The sequence below is a fragment of the Mastigoproctus giganteus genome, chromosome 11, assembly GCF_048544385.1.
Source record: "Mastigoproctus giganteus isolate SK-2022 chromosome 11, ASM4854438v1, whole genome shotgun sequence".
NCBI classification, from domain to species: domain Eukaryota; kingdom Metazoa; phylum Arthropoda; class Arachnida; order Uropygi; family Thelyphonidae; genus Mastigoproctus; species Mastigoproctus giganteus.
The window spans coordinates 65,154,382-65,174,660 of record NC_143585.1 but is presented as its reverse complement, the minus strand read 5'-3'; the positions used below and the strand labels follow the sequence as shown (position 1 = coordinate 65,174,660).

General features: G+C 37.8%; 1 protein-coding gene across 1 annotated transcript in view; it reads left to right on the top strand.

Annotated features, from left to right (window-relative positions):
- LOC150078074 (leucine-rich repeat-containing protein 14-like) overlaps positions 1-20,279 on the top strand; it is a 72,917-nt gene that overhangs the window by 45,336 nt on the left and 7,302 nt on the right. The window contains exons 4-5 of the mRNA XM_090384453.1: positions 1,326-1,501; positions 9,009-9,511. Coding sequence (XP_090240579.1) covers positions 1,326-1,501; positions 9,009-9,511 — 679 coding nt within the window. The remainder of the gene's footprint in view (positions 1-1,325; positions 1,502-9,008; positions 9,512-20,279) is intronic.

Sequence of the window (20,279 nt, the reverse complement as noted above, 5' to 3'; positions counted from 1 at the left end):
TGCTTGAAACATTTATCATCAAGAGTATTATTAGCCTGATATGGATACCTAAATTCACACTGCTCTTGGATCACAGATTTGAATTTAGCATTGCTTTTTCGATATTATCTAGTTGTCACGTGAAAAGAATACATTATGTGAACTAAGGGGCTTTGTCCCTCCCCCCTGCCGCTCGCTTCTTTTGATAAAAATACTTACAGAAGCTTTCAGCTCTCTCTCTCTCTTTCTCTGTGCGTGTGTGTGTTATCTCAGCTACGAATACATAAATATGTTACATATGAAAATCAAAAATGGTACTGTATGGTCATGCTAAACAAACAAAGCACATGCATGAGGTTTATCTAGCACGAGCACTCTAAAACGGAAGTTTGTTTTACCACAGTTAAACAAGCTTCTATGTATTTTAGTTATTTGTTATGTATTACCATAACCTGCATTCCTCTTCACCCATTGGCTGAATAAATATCACTAGGAGGAAAATTATTTTAATGTATAGAAAGAAATACATCTTATTCAGAAAAACAAACACTTTGAATTGTATTATTGAATGACATGGTTTATTGGTTACAAAGTTAATTTAAGAATTTCAACTCTGTATGTAACCAGTACTAATCAGTAATGCAGTTGAAAGTAATTCTTAATACTGTCTTCATAAATGTTTGCTTTTTAGCTCACTTTATTGAATAAATACAAGCTGCATTAATATTTTTGTACGTTATTTTATGCTGTGTCAGGCCGTGAACAGGATAACAATGAAGCATGATAATTCATGCTTCATTGTTATCCTTGGTTGACTGTGATTTGTTATCCCAAACTGGAAAAATCCCTAAATTAGTAACCTTGAAATTCTAGGGTTGCCAGTTTTGGGAGCCCCAGAACTTGAAGATTGTATACCATCTCCTCTCCAGTAAGATGGATGGTATTTCTCATAATGGAGTACAGTGACTCTATTATGAGGAAGTGCTGTCCTATTACACTCTTCTTCAGTATGTTGTCCATGGGTTTGGAGATCCTCTAGTTATATAAGTAGTCACTGAAGGTTTAAGATGGCCAGGCAAGATGTGAAATTCTGGGAGATATATATGCAAGTATAGAATTTTATACATTTTAATCCCCTTCTAGTTCATAATGTAAGACTCAAATGCATGTAATTAAGGTGAAATTCTAGTAAGTAATGTGTTAACTTGAAACTGTCACTTATGCATAAATTTTGGTTTACTTTAACTTGATATAAAGGTAGAGAATTTTATTCTTACCTTGAAATGTTGATAAATATATGTGCAAATTTAAATAGTATGTGTTTAATTATTTTTTTTTTTTTAAAGATATTATTCGGATTCATTTTGCTATTGATGAAGTTTTTATCATAAAAAAGCTATCTTCTGTTATGCAAATTTGTCAAGCCTCTCATTTCCCTCTGAAGTTAGAAGTATATACATTGGATATGGCCTCCATTGGAATTAAACATATCTTTAATCTGTTGCATTTTGTGAATGCCAAGGTGAGTTACTTTTGAAAAAAGAATAGTTATTAGAATTCAAACTGTACTGCCTAAAACCATTTAAGTTATGTATGGTATTTTTCAGGCAATTCAGGAAATTGGTCCTCCAAGGCACTCAGCTCTCACTTATGGCTCCTTGCGCCATACCCTTGGCCATTGTATTTAAAAATTTATCCTGCTGCATCAAAGAAAAAGGTTTCATTAATCCATAAATGCGAGCATGGAGTCCTTTAGACCCTAGCAAATTTCAAAAATTTTAGGTCTCCATTAATTGTTGTGAAAACAGGAAAAATGTAGGATCAAGTATGAAATGCATACTAAGCCTAACTAGTATGCATAGTAGCATTTCTTGGGTGTGTAGAAAAATTTCAAGAAATCTCTGTTGGTAGCTGCATTATAAACTTATAAAAACTTATGTCAAATTTAAATATTCAAAACCACTTTCATTTGTATGCAAAGAAAAAAGTGTTTCTTAAAAAGAATTTTTTAAAATAAAAATAAATTTTTTTTATTTTAGTGTGCATTCTGTGTCTACTTGAAAAAAATTCGAGGAAATTTATCTATTGGCAGCTGCATTACAGATAGCAAAAACTGGTATCAAATGGAAAACGCCACATTGCACACTGAAACTGTTTTTTGAAAATGATATTGTTGCCGCACATTCCTTGGTTGTGTGTTTTGATCATGTAACAAAATTCTAAGAAAACTGTAGTGGCAGTTGTAAACTTCTAAAAACTGGCATCAAATTGAAATCTTTAACCACTTGCAATTTGTGTACAAAAAAAAGAAAAAAATTGCATGCTCCTCACAATGAACTGTATTTAAAGTATTTCAAAAATTTATATATTGATAGTTGCCTTATATGCTTTTTAAAATTGCATTCACATGGTGTGGAACACAATAGGTTTTTTTTTTTTTTGTTAGTGTATAAGTTATGCAAACAAAGTAATCGGATTGACCAGAAATAAAAAAAAAAATTTTTTTTCATAAGTGCAAGCTTTACTGAATGTTTAAAAATTAGGATCTGCTTGAAACTGCACCCCAAGTGTAATGTCTACGAATAAATAAACTCGTATGCCGACCATTAAATAATTTTTTTTTACTATAACTGTAGTTTCTACAAATAATATCAAAAAACAAATTATTTACAATAAACTGATGGTTGTATATTACGGAATGCTAAAATAAAATAAAATCATTTACTATAAAATATGCTAAAATATAAAAGTTAAAAGCGCTAAAAAACCTGAAGCTTTTGAGAGCGTCAGCTCCCTTCCTCAACAGTAACGACTTCTTGCAACATCTCTTTATATAGCAGGCTCACGGTACGTCCACATGTGGTATTTCTCCACATGGTTCTATCGGCACATGGGCAGAACCGGAAGCGGAAATGGCTCAGGTACGTGGCAAACAAAATCGTTCATCCAACCTTAATACAATTGCTTCGAAAATAGGATGAATACGCATACCTCTGTCTGTATTCATAGTATTCTTACTGGATGAGCCAATCCGTAAACCCTCGAGCCATTTACGCTCCCAGTATCCATGTGCACGATCCATAATAATAGCGTCCTCCGCCGAGATTTGATGCTGCTTCTCCCAAAAATGTTCAGCCACATCAGACTTATTATAGTCAGCAGTTCTTATAGCATTTAAATGTTCCCCCAGACGATCCCTGAGCCGTCATTTTGTTTCCCCCACATAACACTCACCACAATCAGGGCATTCTATTCTGTAAACAACTCCACTACTGAGATCTTTCAGTATACGGTCTTTAACCTGGGACACCGCTGTGCACAGCCTCCTCCCAGGAAGCTGCACACAGCGTGTCTTATAACCCCGTAAAATTCTCGCCAGATGCTCAGTAAGGCCCGGATAGTAGGGGATGTATGCAGTGGCTACCGGGACAAATGGCTCCCTACATTCAGACACTCCTCTGCTATATCTATCCAGGATCCTCTGGGGGTATTCGCACTTTCTAAGTTCTGCCGTGATACGATTAATTTCTTTTTCTTTATCCTCAGAAGTGGTACAGTGTGATCCTGCTCTGTCAAATAAAACTTTTACTGCACTATTCTTGTATTGTCCAGCTTGTGCTGAATTGTAGTGGGTGTATTGGCCTCTACACATGGGTTTTTAAAAAACTATCTTAAGTCTAGACCCCACCCTAGAGACCAATACATCCAAAAATGACAGGGTACCGTCCATTTCCACCTCTGAGGTAAATTGAATAAACTGGGAGACGCTGTTAAGCCAGCAAACGGCATCATCCTCCCTCCCCTTCTGGACCAGGGCAAAGGTATCATCAACATATCTTTTCCAATTTTTAATAGGAAATGAACACCCACTAAAAACCCTGCTTTCCAACTCCTCCATGGCCAATTTGGCCACGGTGCCACTAATGGCTGAACCCATGGCCGTACCATGAACCTGTTTGTACATAGTTCCTTGAAATAACATGATAGTACTAGCCAGACATAATTCTACCCCGGCCCAAATATTTTCAACACCAAGCAGTGATCTATTACCAAGTGAAACATCCCTGGTCGATGCCATTTTTATACAATATATTGCATAATTAATAGGGATACATGTGAATAAAGATACAACATCAAAAGAGATCATGCTCTCATTATCATTTATAGTCAAATTCCCCACAAAATTTACAAACTCTCTACTGTCTTTAATAACATATTTGGACTGCCCCACTATGGGTGCAATTAATTTAGCCAAGTACCCTGATAGCACATAGGAAAGACTCCCTATAAATGAAACTATAGGCCTCAAGGGTACTTCTTATGAATTTTTGGCAGTCCGTAAAATCTCAGGAGTTGACTACCTGTTGTGTGTGTGTAATGACCAGAAAGTCTCCTTGGAAATCTCCATATTCAACCAGGATTCACCAATTTGTTGACTCGCCGTTCCAGGCCCACCAACGGATTCCTCTGGATCACCTTATAAGTGTTATTATCTTGCAGAAGATCCAATGCCTTCTTATTATAATCCTCTGTATTTAGGACCACCGTTGATCTCCCTTTGTCCGCTGGTAAAACAACTTCCTTCATCTCTTCTCAATTCTTCTAGGGCTCTTTTTTAGCTAAGGCTGAGATTCGGGGGGTGCCTTCCTCACCTGACTCAACACCGTGGCAGACTTCACCCAGATTTCATTAGCTAAAGGCTCAGGAAACTTACTGATGGCCCGTTCAGTACCCATTGCTATCTCTGCAATGGGAGGTTTAGAAGGTACCAGCGTGAACTTGGGGCCTAGACTAAGGGTACTTGGCAGTGTTGAGTCAGGTGAGGAAGGCACCCCCGAATCTCACCCTTAGCCAAAAGAGAGCCCTAGAAGAATTGAGAAGAGATGAAGGAATAGTTGTTTTACCAGCAGACAAAGGGAGATCAACAGTGGTTCTAAATACAGAGGATTATAATAAGAAGGTTGGATCTTCTGCAAGATAATAACACTTATAAGATAATCCAGAGGAACCCGTTGGTGGGCCTGGAACGGCGAGTCAACAAATTGGTACAATCCTGGTTGAATATGGAGAAGATTTCCAAGGAGTCTTTTTGGTCATTACATGCTACAGGTAGTCAACTCCCGAGATTTTACGGACTGCCAAAAATTCATAAGGCAGAAGTACCCTTGAGGCTTATAGTTTCATTTATAGGGAGTCCTTCCTATGCGCTATCAGGGTACTTGGCTAAATTAATTGCGCCCATAGTGTGGCAGTCCGAATATGTTACTAAAGACAGTAGAATTTGTAAATTTTGTGGGGAATTTGACTATAAATGATAATGAGAGCATGATCTCTTTTGATGTTGTATCTTTATTCACGTGTATCCGTATTAATCATGCAATATAAAGTATAAAAATGGCATTGACCAAGGATGTCTCACTTGGTAATAGATCACTGCTTGGTGTTGAAGATATTTGGGCCGGGGTAGAATTATGTCTGGCTAGTACTATCATGTTATTTCAAGGAACTATGTACAAACAGGTTCATGGTATGGCCATGGGTTCACCCATTAGTGGCACCGTGGCCAACTTGGCCATGGAGTAGTTGGAAATCAGGGTTTTTAGTGGGTGTTCGTTTCCTATTAGAAATTGGAAAAGATATGTTTGACGCCTTTGCCCTGGTCCAGAAGGGGAGAAAGGATGATGCCGTTTGCTGGCTTAACAGCTTCTCCCAGTTTATTCAATTTACCTCAGAGGTGGAAACGGACGGTACCCTGTCATTTTTGGATGTATTGGTCTCTAGGGTGGGTTCTAGACTTAAGACGTCAGTTTTTAAAAAACCCATGTGTAGAGGCTAGTGCACCCACTACAATTCAGCACAAGCTGGACAATACAAGAATAGTGTAGTAAAAGCTTTATTTGACAGAGCAGGATCACGCTGTACCACTTCTGAGGATAAAGAAAAATAAATTAATCGTGTCACAGCAGAACTTAAAGTGCAGATATCCCCAGAGGATCCTAGATAGATATAGCAGAGGAGTGTCTGAATGTAGGGAGCCGTTGGTCCCGGTAGCCACCGTACATCCCCTACTATCCGGGCCTTACTGAGCATCTGGCGAGAATTTTACGGGGTTATAAGACACGCTGTGTGCAGCTTCCTGGGCGGAGGCTGTGCACAGCGGTGTCCCAAGTTAAAGACCGTATACCGAAAGATCTCAGTAGTGGAGTTGTTTACAGAATAGAATGCCCTGATTGTGGGGAGTGTTATGTGGGGAAAACAAAACGATGGCTCTGGGATCGTCTGGGGGAACATTTTTGGGAGAAGCAGCATCAAATCTCCCCGGAGGACACTATTATTATGGATCGTGCACATGGATACTGGAAGCGTAAATGGCTTGAGGGTTTATGGATTGGCTCATCCAGTAAGAATACTATGAATAGAGACAGAGGTATGTGTATTCATCCTATTTTCGAAGCAATTGTATTAAGGTCGGATGAACGATTTTGTTTGCCACGTACCTGAGCCATTTCCGCTTCCGGTTCTGCCCATGTGCCAATAGAACCATGTGGAGAAATACCACATGTGGACGTACCGTGAGCCTGCTATATAAAGAGATGTTGCAAGAGGTCGTTACTGTTGAGGAAGGGAGCTGACGCTCTCAAAAGCTTCAGGTTTTTTAGCGCTTTTAACTTTTATATTTTAGCATATTTTATAGTAAATGATTTTATTTTATTTTAGCTTTTAGCATTCGGTAATATACAACCATCAGTTTATTGTAAATAATTTGTTTTTTGATATTATTTGTATAAACTACACTTACAATAAAAATTTTATTTAATGGTCGGCGTACCAGTTTATTTATTCCTAGAAATGAATTTTTCCGACCTCAGCGGCCTCTTTCAGGATACCCCAAGTGTTATCACAAATTGGGATGCGATTACAGCTGGTAACTGATAAAAATAGCCATTGTCTCAATGTGTTTATAGAAACAATCATGAGTTGTAACAAATTCCATGAACAAGTTTTTTTTTTTTTTTTTTTTCTTTCTTTAATAAAACATTTCCATATTGTTATAATAAAAATGGGAGCCTGTATTTTAGTTTCAAAAACCAAGAATGAAAATAATTGTATATTTCATCATTCGACAGATATGCTTTTTTTGATGCAGAACATTTCACATCCTTGACTTTGAAGAGGTTAGCAAAATTCAGTCGAATAGCCTAATTACTCATTTTATTGTAGCCATTTGTTGAATAGTATAATTGCAGTAATACAAGTATTTGTCATATGACTGCAACACTACATTTTATTATACAACAAATTTAAAAGCTCTTTATTTTGTAATCTATATATAGAAATAAAAATACCTAAGACAATGTTTCACATAAAACCATTTACTGCGCTTGCTCGGTGCACATACCATTTTTTTTTTTTTTTTTTTTTTCTTAAGATGTTATTCATCAACATAAATTTTCTAATGATCTACTAATGGTCAGGAACTTTAAATACTAAATATTAATCAGATTATAAATATACTGTAACCTGTGTACACAGATCATTTAATATGCAAAATGGCAGTGCCACCACTACTGTCCAACTGTTCCAATTTCAGCAAACCCTATTAGTTGACAAGGGAGTGTATGTCAAAGAATATGCTGATACATTTGCAAGTTCTGACATGTCTGGTAATAGCAAAACTGTCCAAAGTGATGTACTGTTTTGTGACTTTTATAATGGAAGATATGAAGGCTGAGCACCATTTTATTATTTATTGTGTTTGACATGGTATGAATGCTACACAGAGTGAGAAAAATGTCAGCAGTTTATGAAGACAAGTGTTTGAAAACTACAATATTTCCCTGGCACAGCAGCATTAAAGAAGGTTAAGAATTTGTGGCCACAACAACCACTCTCAAAGACTGATCAAGAAATAGTTTCTGGATGTTCTTCTGTGAATAAGCTTATCGTTGGCACCTACACACTTTAAAGATTATTTTGAAAAGGAGAGAGCACCAGCTGACCTTAGCAATGAAGGTGTTGAATAAATGGAAAATAAAATGTACTGTGCTTTTTTTTTTTTTCCCCCCTCTATATATTTTATTGGCATAATTACTGTCCCCTCCTCCCAACCTTATTTTCAATGGGACTTTAGTGTTGTGAACTGCAGTTTTGCCAAATGTGGTACTTTTCAGGAATGTATCCCTTTCACATGGTGAGAAAGTTCTGTGTACATAATTTATATTATTTAAGTTTATTTGAAAGAAATAAAGTAACAGAACTTGACCATGTAATTTCACCATCTGTGAGAATACAGTGGTTTCATCGCTATACTCTCAGTTGGTTATTTGGGACACTCTAGGTTCAAATTATGTTGATGACTTGTAGTTCGGTGATCAGAACTACCATAAGTTATTCCAGATTTTTCAGCCTGAAAAACATGCAGAATAGCCCATGAATACTTGTATAGGCAGTACACAATAAACCATATGAAATGTTGCATTATAACCAACAGAGTCAATGCACCACAAATTCCCAAGCTAGCAATAGAGTGCTGCTGATAATTTGTGTTCATAAGAACCTGCAATTGTTATTGCAACTGATGAAATTCTTTACTGCTTTGCCAAAGAAACGAAACAGAATTAGTGAGAACTGAAGGTTTGCTTTTGTCTTAGCATTTATGAGAAACTATAAAAGAAGCAGATGCACTGGTGTATAAAATGGACAAAAAGAAAGCAAATTTTGAATTATCTGTTTTAGTGATATTAATGTAAATTTTAGTATTCCATTAGTATAGCTTTAGATATACATCACTGATTGTTAGAATAATGTACACTATTCAGAAAATCAGATAATGAATATGGTCTTGGTGTATTTCATGCACCAAGACCATATTCAGCTGAAAATTTTTAGCTTGCTTAAGAATGCATAATCTCTATTACCAAGTTAATAAAAAATTTATTTCATTTAGAATCTCTTATTCTTTTCAAATACTTAGCTGAATGTTGATTCCATAAATACATAAAAAAAAATTCTGTTAAATGTTTTCATAGGACATCAGAGGACTTTCCTTTCATTTTAATTCCCTTGTGCAAAAAGATATTTTAGAACTTTTACCAAAGGTATCTGACTGCAGAAATCTCACAGCTTTGAACTTATCAAACAATAGTCTGAATTTCTCCAAAAGTGAAGTGATGTGTGCATTGCTTTCAAGTTTATTAAATGCTTTGCCTCAAATTCATCATCTGGATCTCAGCAACAGCCAGATTAATGGGTGTATTAGTAGAATATTACCAAAAAATAATGACTTGGAATCTTCCAGTTTTATTAATCAGGAGGAAGATCATGCAAGACATAAAATAAAAAGACATAAAAGTGAACTATATGCAGCTGACAGTTTAACTACAAGTGGATCATCTTTAGGCTTCAAATATCTGAATGTGTTGGGAACTAGACTAAGAGGATGCGATTTACAGTATATTGCAAATAGTCAACATGCTAAAACACTAAGAGAATTGGATCTGAGTGAAAATAACTTGGCTCCTTATTTTGAAGAGTAAGTATAACTAGCAGAATACTTGAGCATTAGAAATTATCCAGTTAAGTAACTTCTTTATTCTTTGAAGCGGATTTATTTATTTTGATCACTTTTATACATGTACTGCAGAACAGCCATAAGGGCTATATGGGTAAGATTAATAAGGAAGATTTCTATTTATTATGCTGTTTATTTATTATATATATATATATATATATATATATATAATAAATATTGCTATTTATTTTAAATGTTAATTAAAATTAAACTGAAATCTCTCCTTCGGTGTTCTGTAATCTCAGGCTATAATAATTACAAAGATAGACGCTTCTCTTTGCTTACGTTCATTTGAAAGAAAATTAAAAAATTTACTGAAAATTAAAAAGTTAACTGAGATTAAATGATATCAGACCATGTGTCCTGGTTCCAACCTTGGAACCTTCTTCATTGAGGTTAATACAAAATAAATCAGTGTTTAAGCATAGACCAATGGTTCCCAAACTGCGCACCGCAGTGAACTGACAGGGGTGCCGCAGGATGTTTTAAATTTGAGGGTTTGGTGTGTATTGGGGTTTAGTGGTGCATGGACTACATGAGTCACAATGTGCCAGTTCATTTGGTTTTTTTAAGGGGGAAACAACAATATTCGACATCTGTCAGCCGCCACTCAAACTACTAGTTGAGGTAGTTAACAGTTTCAACATTACTTAATAAAGTGGAACTGTTGGGTATTTCTTTTGGCCTAGAGGCACTGTGAAAAAACTGAGATACTAAGTGAACCGAGAAAGTTTTGGGAACCTCTGGCATAGACTTTGTTTTGTTGACCTTTATTTAACATTATTATGGTATTTTCATTGTTGAGAACGTAACCCCTGTTTTTAGCATTATGTCTATGGGAAATAAATTCCTGCTTTACGAGTGTGAGTTAGGAACGAATTAATTCAAAGTCGGGGTTTGTGTTTGTTATTTGGTTTTTAGGAGCATTAGCAACTAAGGCCATATTGCTGCGGGATATGCGGTGGTCATTCCCTGACCTTTCCGTATTTGGTGGTGACTGGCTCGAACCCCGGTCTAATCAAGAAGTGTGCTACGCACTGCTGTTCCTTCCCACCTGGTTACGGAGGCGCCTCTCAAAGTCGGGGGTTTACCTGTATATTGACACTGCCCCTTCTGAACACATAAAATGCGTGCAAAAACAAAATTAGATCTAGTTATGTAGGATAGTAGTAGTATTAAAGTGCCTGTGATTATGAGAGAATATAATTTTTCTGAGGGGTTGGTATCCACCATCCTCCGTAAACAGTCTACATTTCATGCTGGGTGAAAAGAATGCATTCACCGCTTCAGAAGTAGCACAGGGATCAAATCCAAATTAATAGGATTTCTTTCAAAAATAAAGAAATGGATGGTGGTGATCCATGATGTTTTCATGCAGTGGAAACACCATGGGTCACCACCATCCAAAAAATTCAGGACAACCCTTTGCCAAGAAGGTTGCGTTTTTTTTTTTTTTCAAAAAACTGGCAATGACCTTAGAAAATTCTTTTCATGCTACATAAAAGTCACCAGAAAGTCTCATTCTGCTGCTCTCAGAAATTTGATAGAGGCCATAAAGGAACAGAGGGTAAAGTGACGTGAAGTATCATTCTGCTTTAACAATGCTCTTGTACGCATGTATTATAAAGCAGTTACTGCCCTGTGAGATTGTGGATTTCAGGAGGTAAACTAACTGCCCCTTTCAGTATTATTTCTACCCCCTTGTGTTATTTCCTCTTCAGAAATCTGACGTAAGACTCATGTTGGCATTTTCAAGTGATGACTATTTCACTGCCCTGAAGCTGTAAATGTATTTTTAAGAGATCAGAACAGACTCCTCCAACCACCGTATTTCCTCTTTGCCTGCAAATTGGAAGATATGTCGAGCTCAAGGAATATATATTGAGAGAAAAAAAAAAAAAAATTGCTTTCTTTATTACTGAGGTAGATAACTTTGAGACTCCATGTTCTGTTTGCATCACCTTAGAAAGAAAATATCCCACCTCCATTAAGTCCAATCAACCCTTAAAAGGCTTTAAACACCTCACTCAGATTCCCCCCCCCCTCCCCAGTTCTACAAGCTACCAAGTTTGGTAGCTTGTAGAACTGGAGGCTTTTAATGTAAGAATTTCTGTTGACCTCCACTAGCTTTGTTTCCCTCTTTTGTCCCTTTTCAAAGAAAGCAATAGCTGTCCTGAATCGAAGCCTCCAGCCTTGTATACAGTGTTCATGATGTGGTCTAACCATTAATCTGTATAGTCAGAAAATTACCTCTTCATCTCTATTAGCAAAATTCTTGTGTTGTGTTGTAGCAGCTTTACTGCACTGTTAAGATACCTGTTGGACTATTATTTCAATGCAGGTCACTTTGCACCTTGCATTCACTAACATTAAAGCTTTAACTGCCATTTTTTACACAGATTTAATAATTTATCTGAATGTCATAACATTTGAAGGGTATGGTTGTCAAGTCTTCCCCATTCTGCATTGCACATTTATAAACACTGCCTTGTATGACGAAACCATTCCATTATCTGCTCAGGAGATTAGCTAAAATTCCTCGGTCCTAGAACTTATGCACAAGACAGTTTATATGAAACTGTCAACAGCCTTAATTTTTAATCATGCTTTTCCTTTAACAATTTTATCAGTTTGTGTGAGTATACATTTTTATTAATCTTATCTCTGGGTACTTCTGATTGGAGTTATTAAAGAATATTGTGATGTAATTCATCCTCAACTGGAAGCCTCTTTCATACTATAAGTAAATTATAATGGAGTCATTCCTTGCATCCAGTTTCTTTTTTTTTTACTATTTAACACATTACCAAGTTTGGTCTTTTATAATATCATTACTATTAAGGTGACTTTGCACTGCATCAAAGATGCTGTAATTTTTCCTGCTACAGCAGTCAGTCTTACAGGTTTATAGTTGCATTGCCCAGATCACGCTTTAAATTACCTTTGTAATTATGTGTGACAATGAGGAGAAATGGAAAAGGACTACATTAAACTAATGCTTTAAGTGGTTTTATGGATATTTGCATACTTTTCCTTTAAGTGATTGACCTTCAGTCTGAGCAAGTTGGTCACTTTCCATCAGAGTGGAATTCTTTGTTTTATGCATTCCTGAAACACAATACCTTTCTTGCTCATAACCTTTGTGTTGCAAACAAGCAGAGGACCAACAGTATTACAACAGTACAACAGCATTGGAGGCAAGTTGCTGCTATGGATAAAGGGGTGGTTGAGGGGGAGAAGACAGAGAGTGGTAATCAATGGACACTGCTCATCGTGGACTAATGTTATTAGTGGAGTCCCTCAGGGTTCAGTATTGGGGCCTTTATTGTTTTCTGTATTTATAAATGATATTGATGATGGTATATCAAGCTTAATGTCCAAGTTTGCAGACGATACGAAGGTTGGCAGGGTTGTCAAGGACACTACTGACACTATGCTGCTGCAACAGGATTTGGAAAGGTTGAGCAGATGGGCTTCGAGGTGGCAAATGAAGTTTAACATTGACAAATGTAAAGTACTACATATGGGAAACAGCAACCCCAGAGCAACGTATCAACTCTGTGGTACTACACTGACAGTGGTAGAGAATGAAAGGGACCTGGGGGTGGTGGTGCAGGCAGATATGAAGTTCTCTGAGCAGTGCAGACGAGCTGCAAGAGTAGCTCATGGTGTATTGTCAATGATATATAGGAATTTTTCTAGCAGGGATAAGGAGGTGATTATTCCCTTGTATAAGGCAATGGTCAGGCCACACCTAGAGTACTGTATACAGGCCTGGAGGCCTCATTTCAGGAAGGATGTAGAGCTGCTGGAACGAGTACAGAGAAGGGCAACTAGATTGGTGAATGGGACAAAGGGGTTCTCTTACGAAGAAAGGCTTAAGTTTTGCAAATTACAGTGTCTGGAAACCAGGCACCAGCGGGGTGATCTGATAGAGGTGTACAAAGCCTTGAATGGTTTGAGCATGCTCAATGCTGATGGGATTCTTCCTCTAGCTCAGAAAAATCACCTGAGAGGGCATAAATTCAAATTGAGGAAAGACAGATGTAGGATAGATGTGCGGAAATTTGCCTTTAGCCAGCGGGTGGTTGGTGGGTGGAACAGACTTCCATCCCTTGTCGTGGAAGTTGATAGCCTAAATAAGTTTAAGGCTCAGCTGGACAGGTATTTCGAACGAACAGAGGGGTGAAGTGGAAGTGGTTATTTTTATTTATTTATGTTACTTTTTTTTTTTTTTTTTTTTTTGGCTGATGCTGCATAAGCTTGCTTTCTTGCATCAAATGCCTCTGCTAATGCTAATGCTAATTACATATATGCCGATATAGTTGTACACGTTGGCGCTAATGATATTAGGAGTAGGAGACCGGCAGAATTACTTAACAAGTACAGGTCACTGTTGAACAAAAGCCGAGAATTAGGGTTGAATTTGAAAGTGTCTGCAATTCTGCCCAGACACGATAGACGGGAGTATATGATGAAAGCCTTGTCAATCAATTCGGCCCTGGAAAGAATGTGCAAGGCTCAAGGGGTAGAATTTTTTTCAGCCTGGACTGTACTTGTTAACAGAAGAGACTGCTTCTATAGGGATGGGATACACTTAAATAGAAAGGGTGCAAGAATATTTGCTGATGCTATCGAGGCAGTGTTAGGTGGGTCGGAAAACTGATAGCTTGGGGAGATACAAGGACTAATAGTTTAACAGTAGGCAGAGGTGAAGGTGATTCTTGCACAACTTCTATTAGAATAAGTAGCGATCTGGAGCATGGGGTGTTGGGGGTTTCAGGGATGTATGGCAGTCATCCTGAAATAGGTGGGTATATGGGATGTGTTAGGGTAACTAGGAATATTTTTTTTTTTTGTTAAATTTATTGGTGCATCAGCAACTTAGGCTATAATGCACTAATTACTGTCTGATATTTCCTTCGTTTTTCTTACAGGAGATAGTGGTTCAGATAAGGTGATATTTATTAAGAAATTTTAGAAAAAGAAAAATGTCATCCATGTTCTCTCGATCTCCTAGGACACACTGTAGTGTTAAATTATTGTAATTATGAAAATTAGAGGAAAAAGCTGTTTTCCGTTCTTTTTGATATTGCAGGCATTCGATGATGATATGCTTTACTGTTAGTGGGCATAAACAATTACTGCATTGTGGAGGGTCACTGTTTGTTAGTAGATAGCTATGAGTGAGGAAAGTATGACCAATGCGTAATCTGGCTAGAATAGTTTCTTCCTTTCTGTTTCGTCTCATGCTGGATTGCCACTGTTTAGGTTCTCTCTTGATTTCAAAAAGTTTATTATTTTTCTGATCTTTCCACATGCGTGTCCATACTTCTTTATATATCTGTTTGATAAAGGACTTATGATCACTATAAGGAGTCCTGAAATTAGATAGCATCACATTTGTAGCAATTTTAGCAGCTAAATCTGCCTGCTCGTTTCCTTGGATTCCAACGTGTCCAGGGATCCAGCAAAATATTACGAGCTGTCCACGTCCATGAAGTGCTGATAACTGAACTAAAATTTTCTGTATCAGAGGATGACTAGGGAAGGATTTACCCTGTAGAGCATTAACAGCACTCAACGAGTCTGTATATATGATGGATTTAGCATATGAGGCTTCTTTTATATTCTCTAGGGCTAGTAGAATACCATATAGCTCTGAGGTATAAATACTGCATTCTGATGGAAGCTGTCTGGAGATGGTGCAGTTTGGTAGTACTACAGCAGTACCAACTTTATTACCATTTTTGGATCCATCTGTGTATAGCTGAATGAAGCTGCTAAACTCGGTGGAGTGAGCCATATGTATTTGTCTAATGTTGATATCGGGAATGTTATTCTTTCCCCATTGCTGAAAAAGTCTATCAATATGTACTGGAGCCATGGAAAGCCATGGCTGGGTTTCAGTGCTAGTATCCTGGAGTGTGTTAGAGAACTTCAGGCCCCAGCTTGTGATCACAGCTTGAAGCCGAATGCCAGATGGTTTGTTGTAACGCCATTTAGTTTGATAGATTTCTCTCCATTTTGGCATGAAGAGGCATTGCCACATGGGATGATGTGGGAGACTGCTGATTTTAGCTGCATAATTTAGTAGTAGAGTTTCTCGCCTAAGGTGTAACGGTGGTTCATAGGCTTCAGTATAGAGGCTTAAGATTGGTGATGTGCGAAAAGCCCCCAGTGCAACTCTTAATGCACTGTGATGTACAGGATCGAGCCATTTCAATACACTTGGCCTGGCTGAATCATATGCAGGAGACCCATAGTCTAACCGGGATCTGATCAGTGAGCGATATAGATGTAACAACACATAACGATCTGCACCCCATGACATAGAAGAAATTACTCTGAGAATATTTAGTTTTCTAAGACAACTTGTACGAATATGTTTTATATGTTCCAGGAAGTTTAATTTTTTATCAAATATTACACCAAGAAATCTAATACTAGGTTGGAAAGTAATACAATGAGAATCCAAATGAAGGTCTGGATCCGGATGTAAAGAACGTTTGCGACAGAAGTGCACAGCAGTCGTTTTTGGTTTTGAAAGCCGATATCCATTGTTCTTAGCCCAAGAGACTATTTTGTTAATGATGCCTTGTAGTTGTCTTTCAATAAGTCTCATATTTTTAGAATGACATGACAATGGCAAGATCGTCAGCATACAAGTATGTGTCAACTGTGTTAGGTATGCACTTGGTAATAGAATCAATCCTAATGGCAAAGAGTGTGGCACTCAACGCTGATCCTTGGGGAACTCCCTCTTCTTGTACATATGCTCGAGATAATGAAGAGTGGAATCGGACTTGAAAGGATCTATTGCCTAGAAAGTTCTTAATAAATTTTGGGAGATGACCCCGAAGTCCACATTTATGCAAGTCCTGAAGAATTCCGTATCGCCAAGTTGTATCAAAGTCTTTTTCAATATCAACACATACCATGACTAGATGTTCATTTCTCAGGAACGCGTTCCGGATATTTGTTTCGGCCTTGATAATGAGATCAAGCGTACATCTTTTTCTCCGGAAACCATACTGACTTGGGCTTAGAATGTTTTGAGTCTCTAAAAACCATGTCAGTCTGGCGTTAATTATTTTTTCCAATGTTTTCCCCAGACAACTGGTTAGAGAAATAGGACGGTAATTTTTGGGATCTGTGTGGTCTTTCCCTGGTTTCGGGAAGGCTAGCACATAAGAATGGCACCAGCTAGCGGGGTAATACTCTTCTGAGTAAATTCTGTTATAAAGTTGTAAGAGTACAGTTAATGATTCCTCATTTAAATGACAGATCATGGTGTAATAAATCCCGTCGGGACCTGGAGCACTGTTTTTCACTCGTGCAAGTGCATTACGCAATTCATTCATGGTCAGAGGCAGATTATAAGAATGAAGGATGGCAGTATTAAAATTTAGTTTGTATTTTTCTGTCTGGGATTTTAGCGATTGAAATGCAGGTTCATATGTGTCAACAGCTGAAAGCGTTTCAAACGTAGTACCTAAGGCATTGGCAATTTCTGTAGGTTCAGAGATTTCTTTCCCTTTCACAAGTAGAATAGGAGAAGTTGTCTGCGAGTATTTACCATTAATTCTTTTGATTTTTTTCCATATTGTAGAAGTATCCGTGGATCTGTTTATGGTGGAGGCATAATGCACCCATGCTTCTTTTTTACTCTCCCGTCTTATATGACGAGCTTTAGCTCTGACTCTCTTAAACTGTAGGAGGTTAGCTGTGGTTGGATGTTTTCGGAAAATATTCCAATATTTGTTCCTTTCTTTTTTAGCGCTGTTGCATGCTTCGTTCCACCACATTTTTGGATGAAGCCGGATTTTGGATGATGATTTTGGTATAGCAGTCTCGGATGCTTTCATTATTGTATCTGTAATGTAGCTTACTGCAGAGTCAATTGCGTGGGTTGCTATGAAGATAGCATCTAAGTGAGCTATTTCTTGGTATTTAATCCAGTTCGCCTTAGTAAATTTCCAGGTTGTCCTAATGTTACTCTGAGGAGTAGAACTTATACAGAAAGTACAGATGATAGGAAAGTGATCGCTACCGCGAGGGTTATTAGTAACGGTCCAGGCTATGAGAGGAAATATCACTGGAGAGCATATAGAAAGATCAATAGCAGAGGTTGAGCCAGATGGTAAATGCACATATGTGTGAGCACCAGTGTTTAAAATTGTCAGGTTATGTTTGTCTAAAATTTTTTCAATTATCTGTCCTCTGGAGTCAAGATGTTGAGAACCCCATAGCGGGTGATGGCCATTCCAGTCACCCATAATACAAAAGGGAGCAGGTATTTGCATTACTAAATTATCTAAATCAGCAAAGGTGTATGTATGATTTGGTGATAGATACAATGAAACTAATGTTATTGTGATTCCGAAAGTGACACGGACAGCAATTGCCTCTAAAGAAGTTTGCAGGGATATAGGTCTAGAGGGTACCGAAGAATTCACTATGAGTGCTACTCCTCCATGAGCTAAAATAGATGAGTTTCTATCTTTTCTATACATATTGTAATGCTTAATTTTCATAGATATTGCATTTGTGAGATTTGTCTCGAATGCATAGTGCAACAGGCTTGTATTCAGATAGGAGATCGTAAAAGTCGTCAAGGTTAGCACGGAGCCCACGACAATTCCATTGTATAACTGTATCCATTGTTTGGTTTTAGCTAGTGTCTGCTGACTTGCGTGAGGTAGTTTGCTTACGCCTGTCTATTTTTCCTTTATCCTTCTTTGAGAAGACTGGTCTGCTTGTGTCAATGTCACCTTCTGGATGAATTTCAAGAAATGTGTCATCTTCATCTGCTTTTTCATCAGTGTCCATGGTATCAGATCTGAATGTGTGCGTATCAGTTCTTTCAGCGCTCTTAGTTTGTACTTTTGGTTGCTGATTGATATTCTTATCTGGAGGTATTGTTACCGGCGTATTTACTTCTTGGGTTGCATATTTTGAGGGAGATGGTTCTTTTAATGAAGTAAGTAATGATTTTGCCCAACCAGATATAGAGATATTTGGAGGGACAGAGCAGTCAGTCTGAGTTGATATTGTGCATAGCTGTTTAGTAACTGAGGCGTATGTAGATGATTTAGTAGGGATTGCAAAGTGTTTCTTTGCCTCTTGATATGACACTTTGTTCTCTATTTTATACTTCTGAATGTTCTTCTCTCTTTTCCACTGGATACAGTCCTTAGAGAAGGCAGAATGATTTCCATGGCAGTTAGGACAGTTTTGGGTTTCGTTATTGCAGTCCGTATGTGTGTGTTCTTTTGAACCACAAGTGACTATACCTCTGCACACAGTTTGCGAATGACCGAATTTCTGGCACTTAAAGCACCGGACTGGGTTGGGAATGTACGGTCGAACATGGCATCTGAGATATCCAGCTTTTATAGTTGTGGGGAGATTTGGTGACTTAAATGTCAATATGACTGTTCATGTAGGGACAGGCTCTCCATCTTTTTTGATGACAATTCTTTTTGCCTGGACTACATTTTGATTGCTTAATTCAGAGACAAGTTCATCCTCTGATACATTTAGAAGATCCCATTCAGATATTACCCCTTTAGAGGAGTTCAAGGTAGCATGTGGGGTAACCTTTGTGGGAATTCCACCAAAGGCAGATATTTTCAAGAGTCTTTCAGCATGTCTGTGTTCACTCATCTCCACTAATAGGTCTCCAGATCTTAGTCGCCGAACCATTTTTGGAGGCCCAGCCACATTTTCGAGACATTTCTGAATCAAAAATGGGGAGAGTTTACTCAATGGTTGGTCTGTGGAGGAATGTAATATTAAGAAGAGAGGAGCAGAAAAATCTGTCCCTTCTTTTTTTTGTCTCTTAGCATGGGATTTATTCAAATTATCATGGTCGTCATGTCTACTTCGATCTGGATCAAGAGATCCATAGTAGGACTGTTTTGTGTTGTCCATAGTTGCTCCTTTTAGTCCCGGGAGTGGATTTCTCCTCCCAGGCTTCCAGCCCCGCCACGTGGAGGCAGGAGCGGTGCCACCAGTGACCAAGCGATAAGGTTGTTAGTGCGTTAGTAGATTAGTTTTATATACAAGAAGAAAGGTGGCTTTCCTTTCTGTTGAGTAAGCTGACTTCTTACTTTAGAAGAGCAAAATTATATAACTTTGGAAATTAGAAACTAATGTTCAACTACAATCAATCGCTCTTTTAAGAAAATCGCTTTCAAATCACTATAGAATCGCTTTAGTCACTCGCTTGGCACTCGGGGCTAACTAGGAATAGGAGTAGGAGCATGTATGCTTGCATGTATACCAATGCTAGAAGTATAGTAAATAAATTTGATGAATTTGAAGTGTTGGTCAAGACATCAAAGGCAGATATTGTTGGGATAGCAGAGACGTGGTGTCACACAGATATAAGGAATGCTGAACTGGAATTTGGGGAGTACAATGTGTACAGAAAGGATAGACAGGATAGAAAGGGAGGAGGTGTTATGCTGTTAATTAAGAAAAACAAAATCAAAAGAAGTGCATCCAGTTGATATAGATGAATAGTGCACTGTTGAGTCAGTTTGGTGTGACATAAGCACTGCGAAAGCAAAAATAAGAGTAGGAGTGTGTTATAGGCCTAATGACTCGAATGAGTACAATGAACAATTGTACAGAGAAATAGAGCGGGCTAGTAAATCGGAATGTCTTATAATGGGGGATTTTAACTTCCCAGATATTGACTGGAACTTGTGGGTTGGTCACT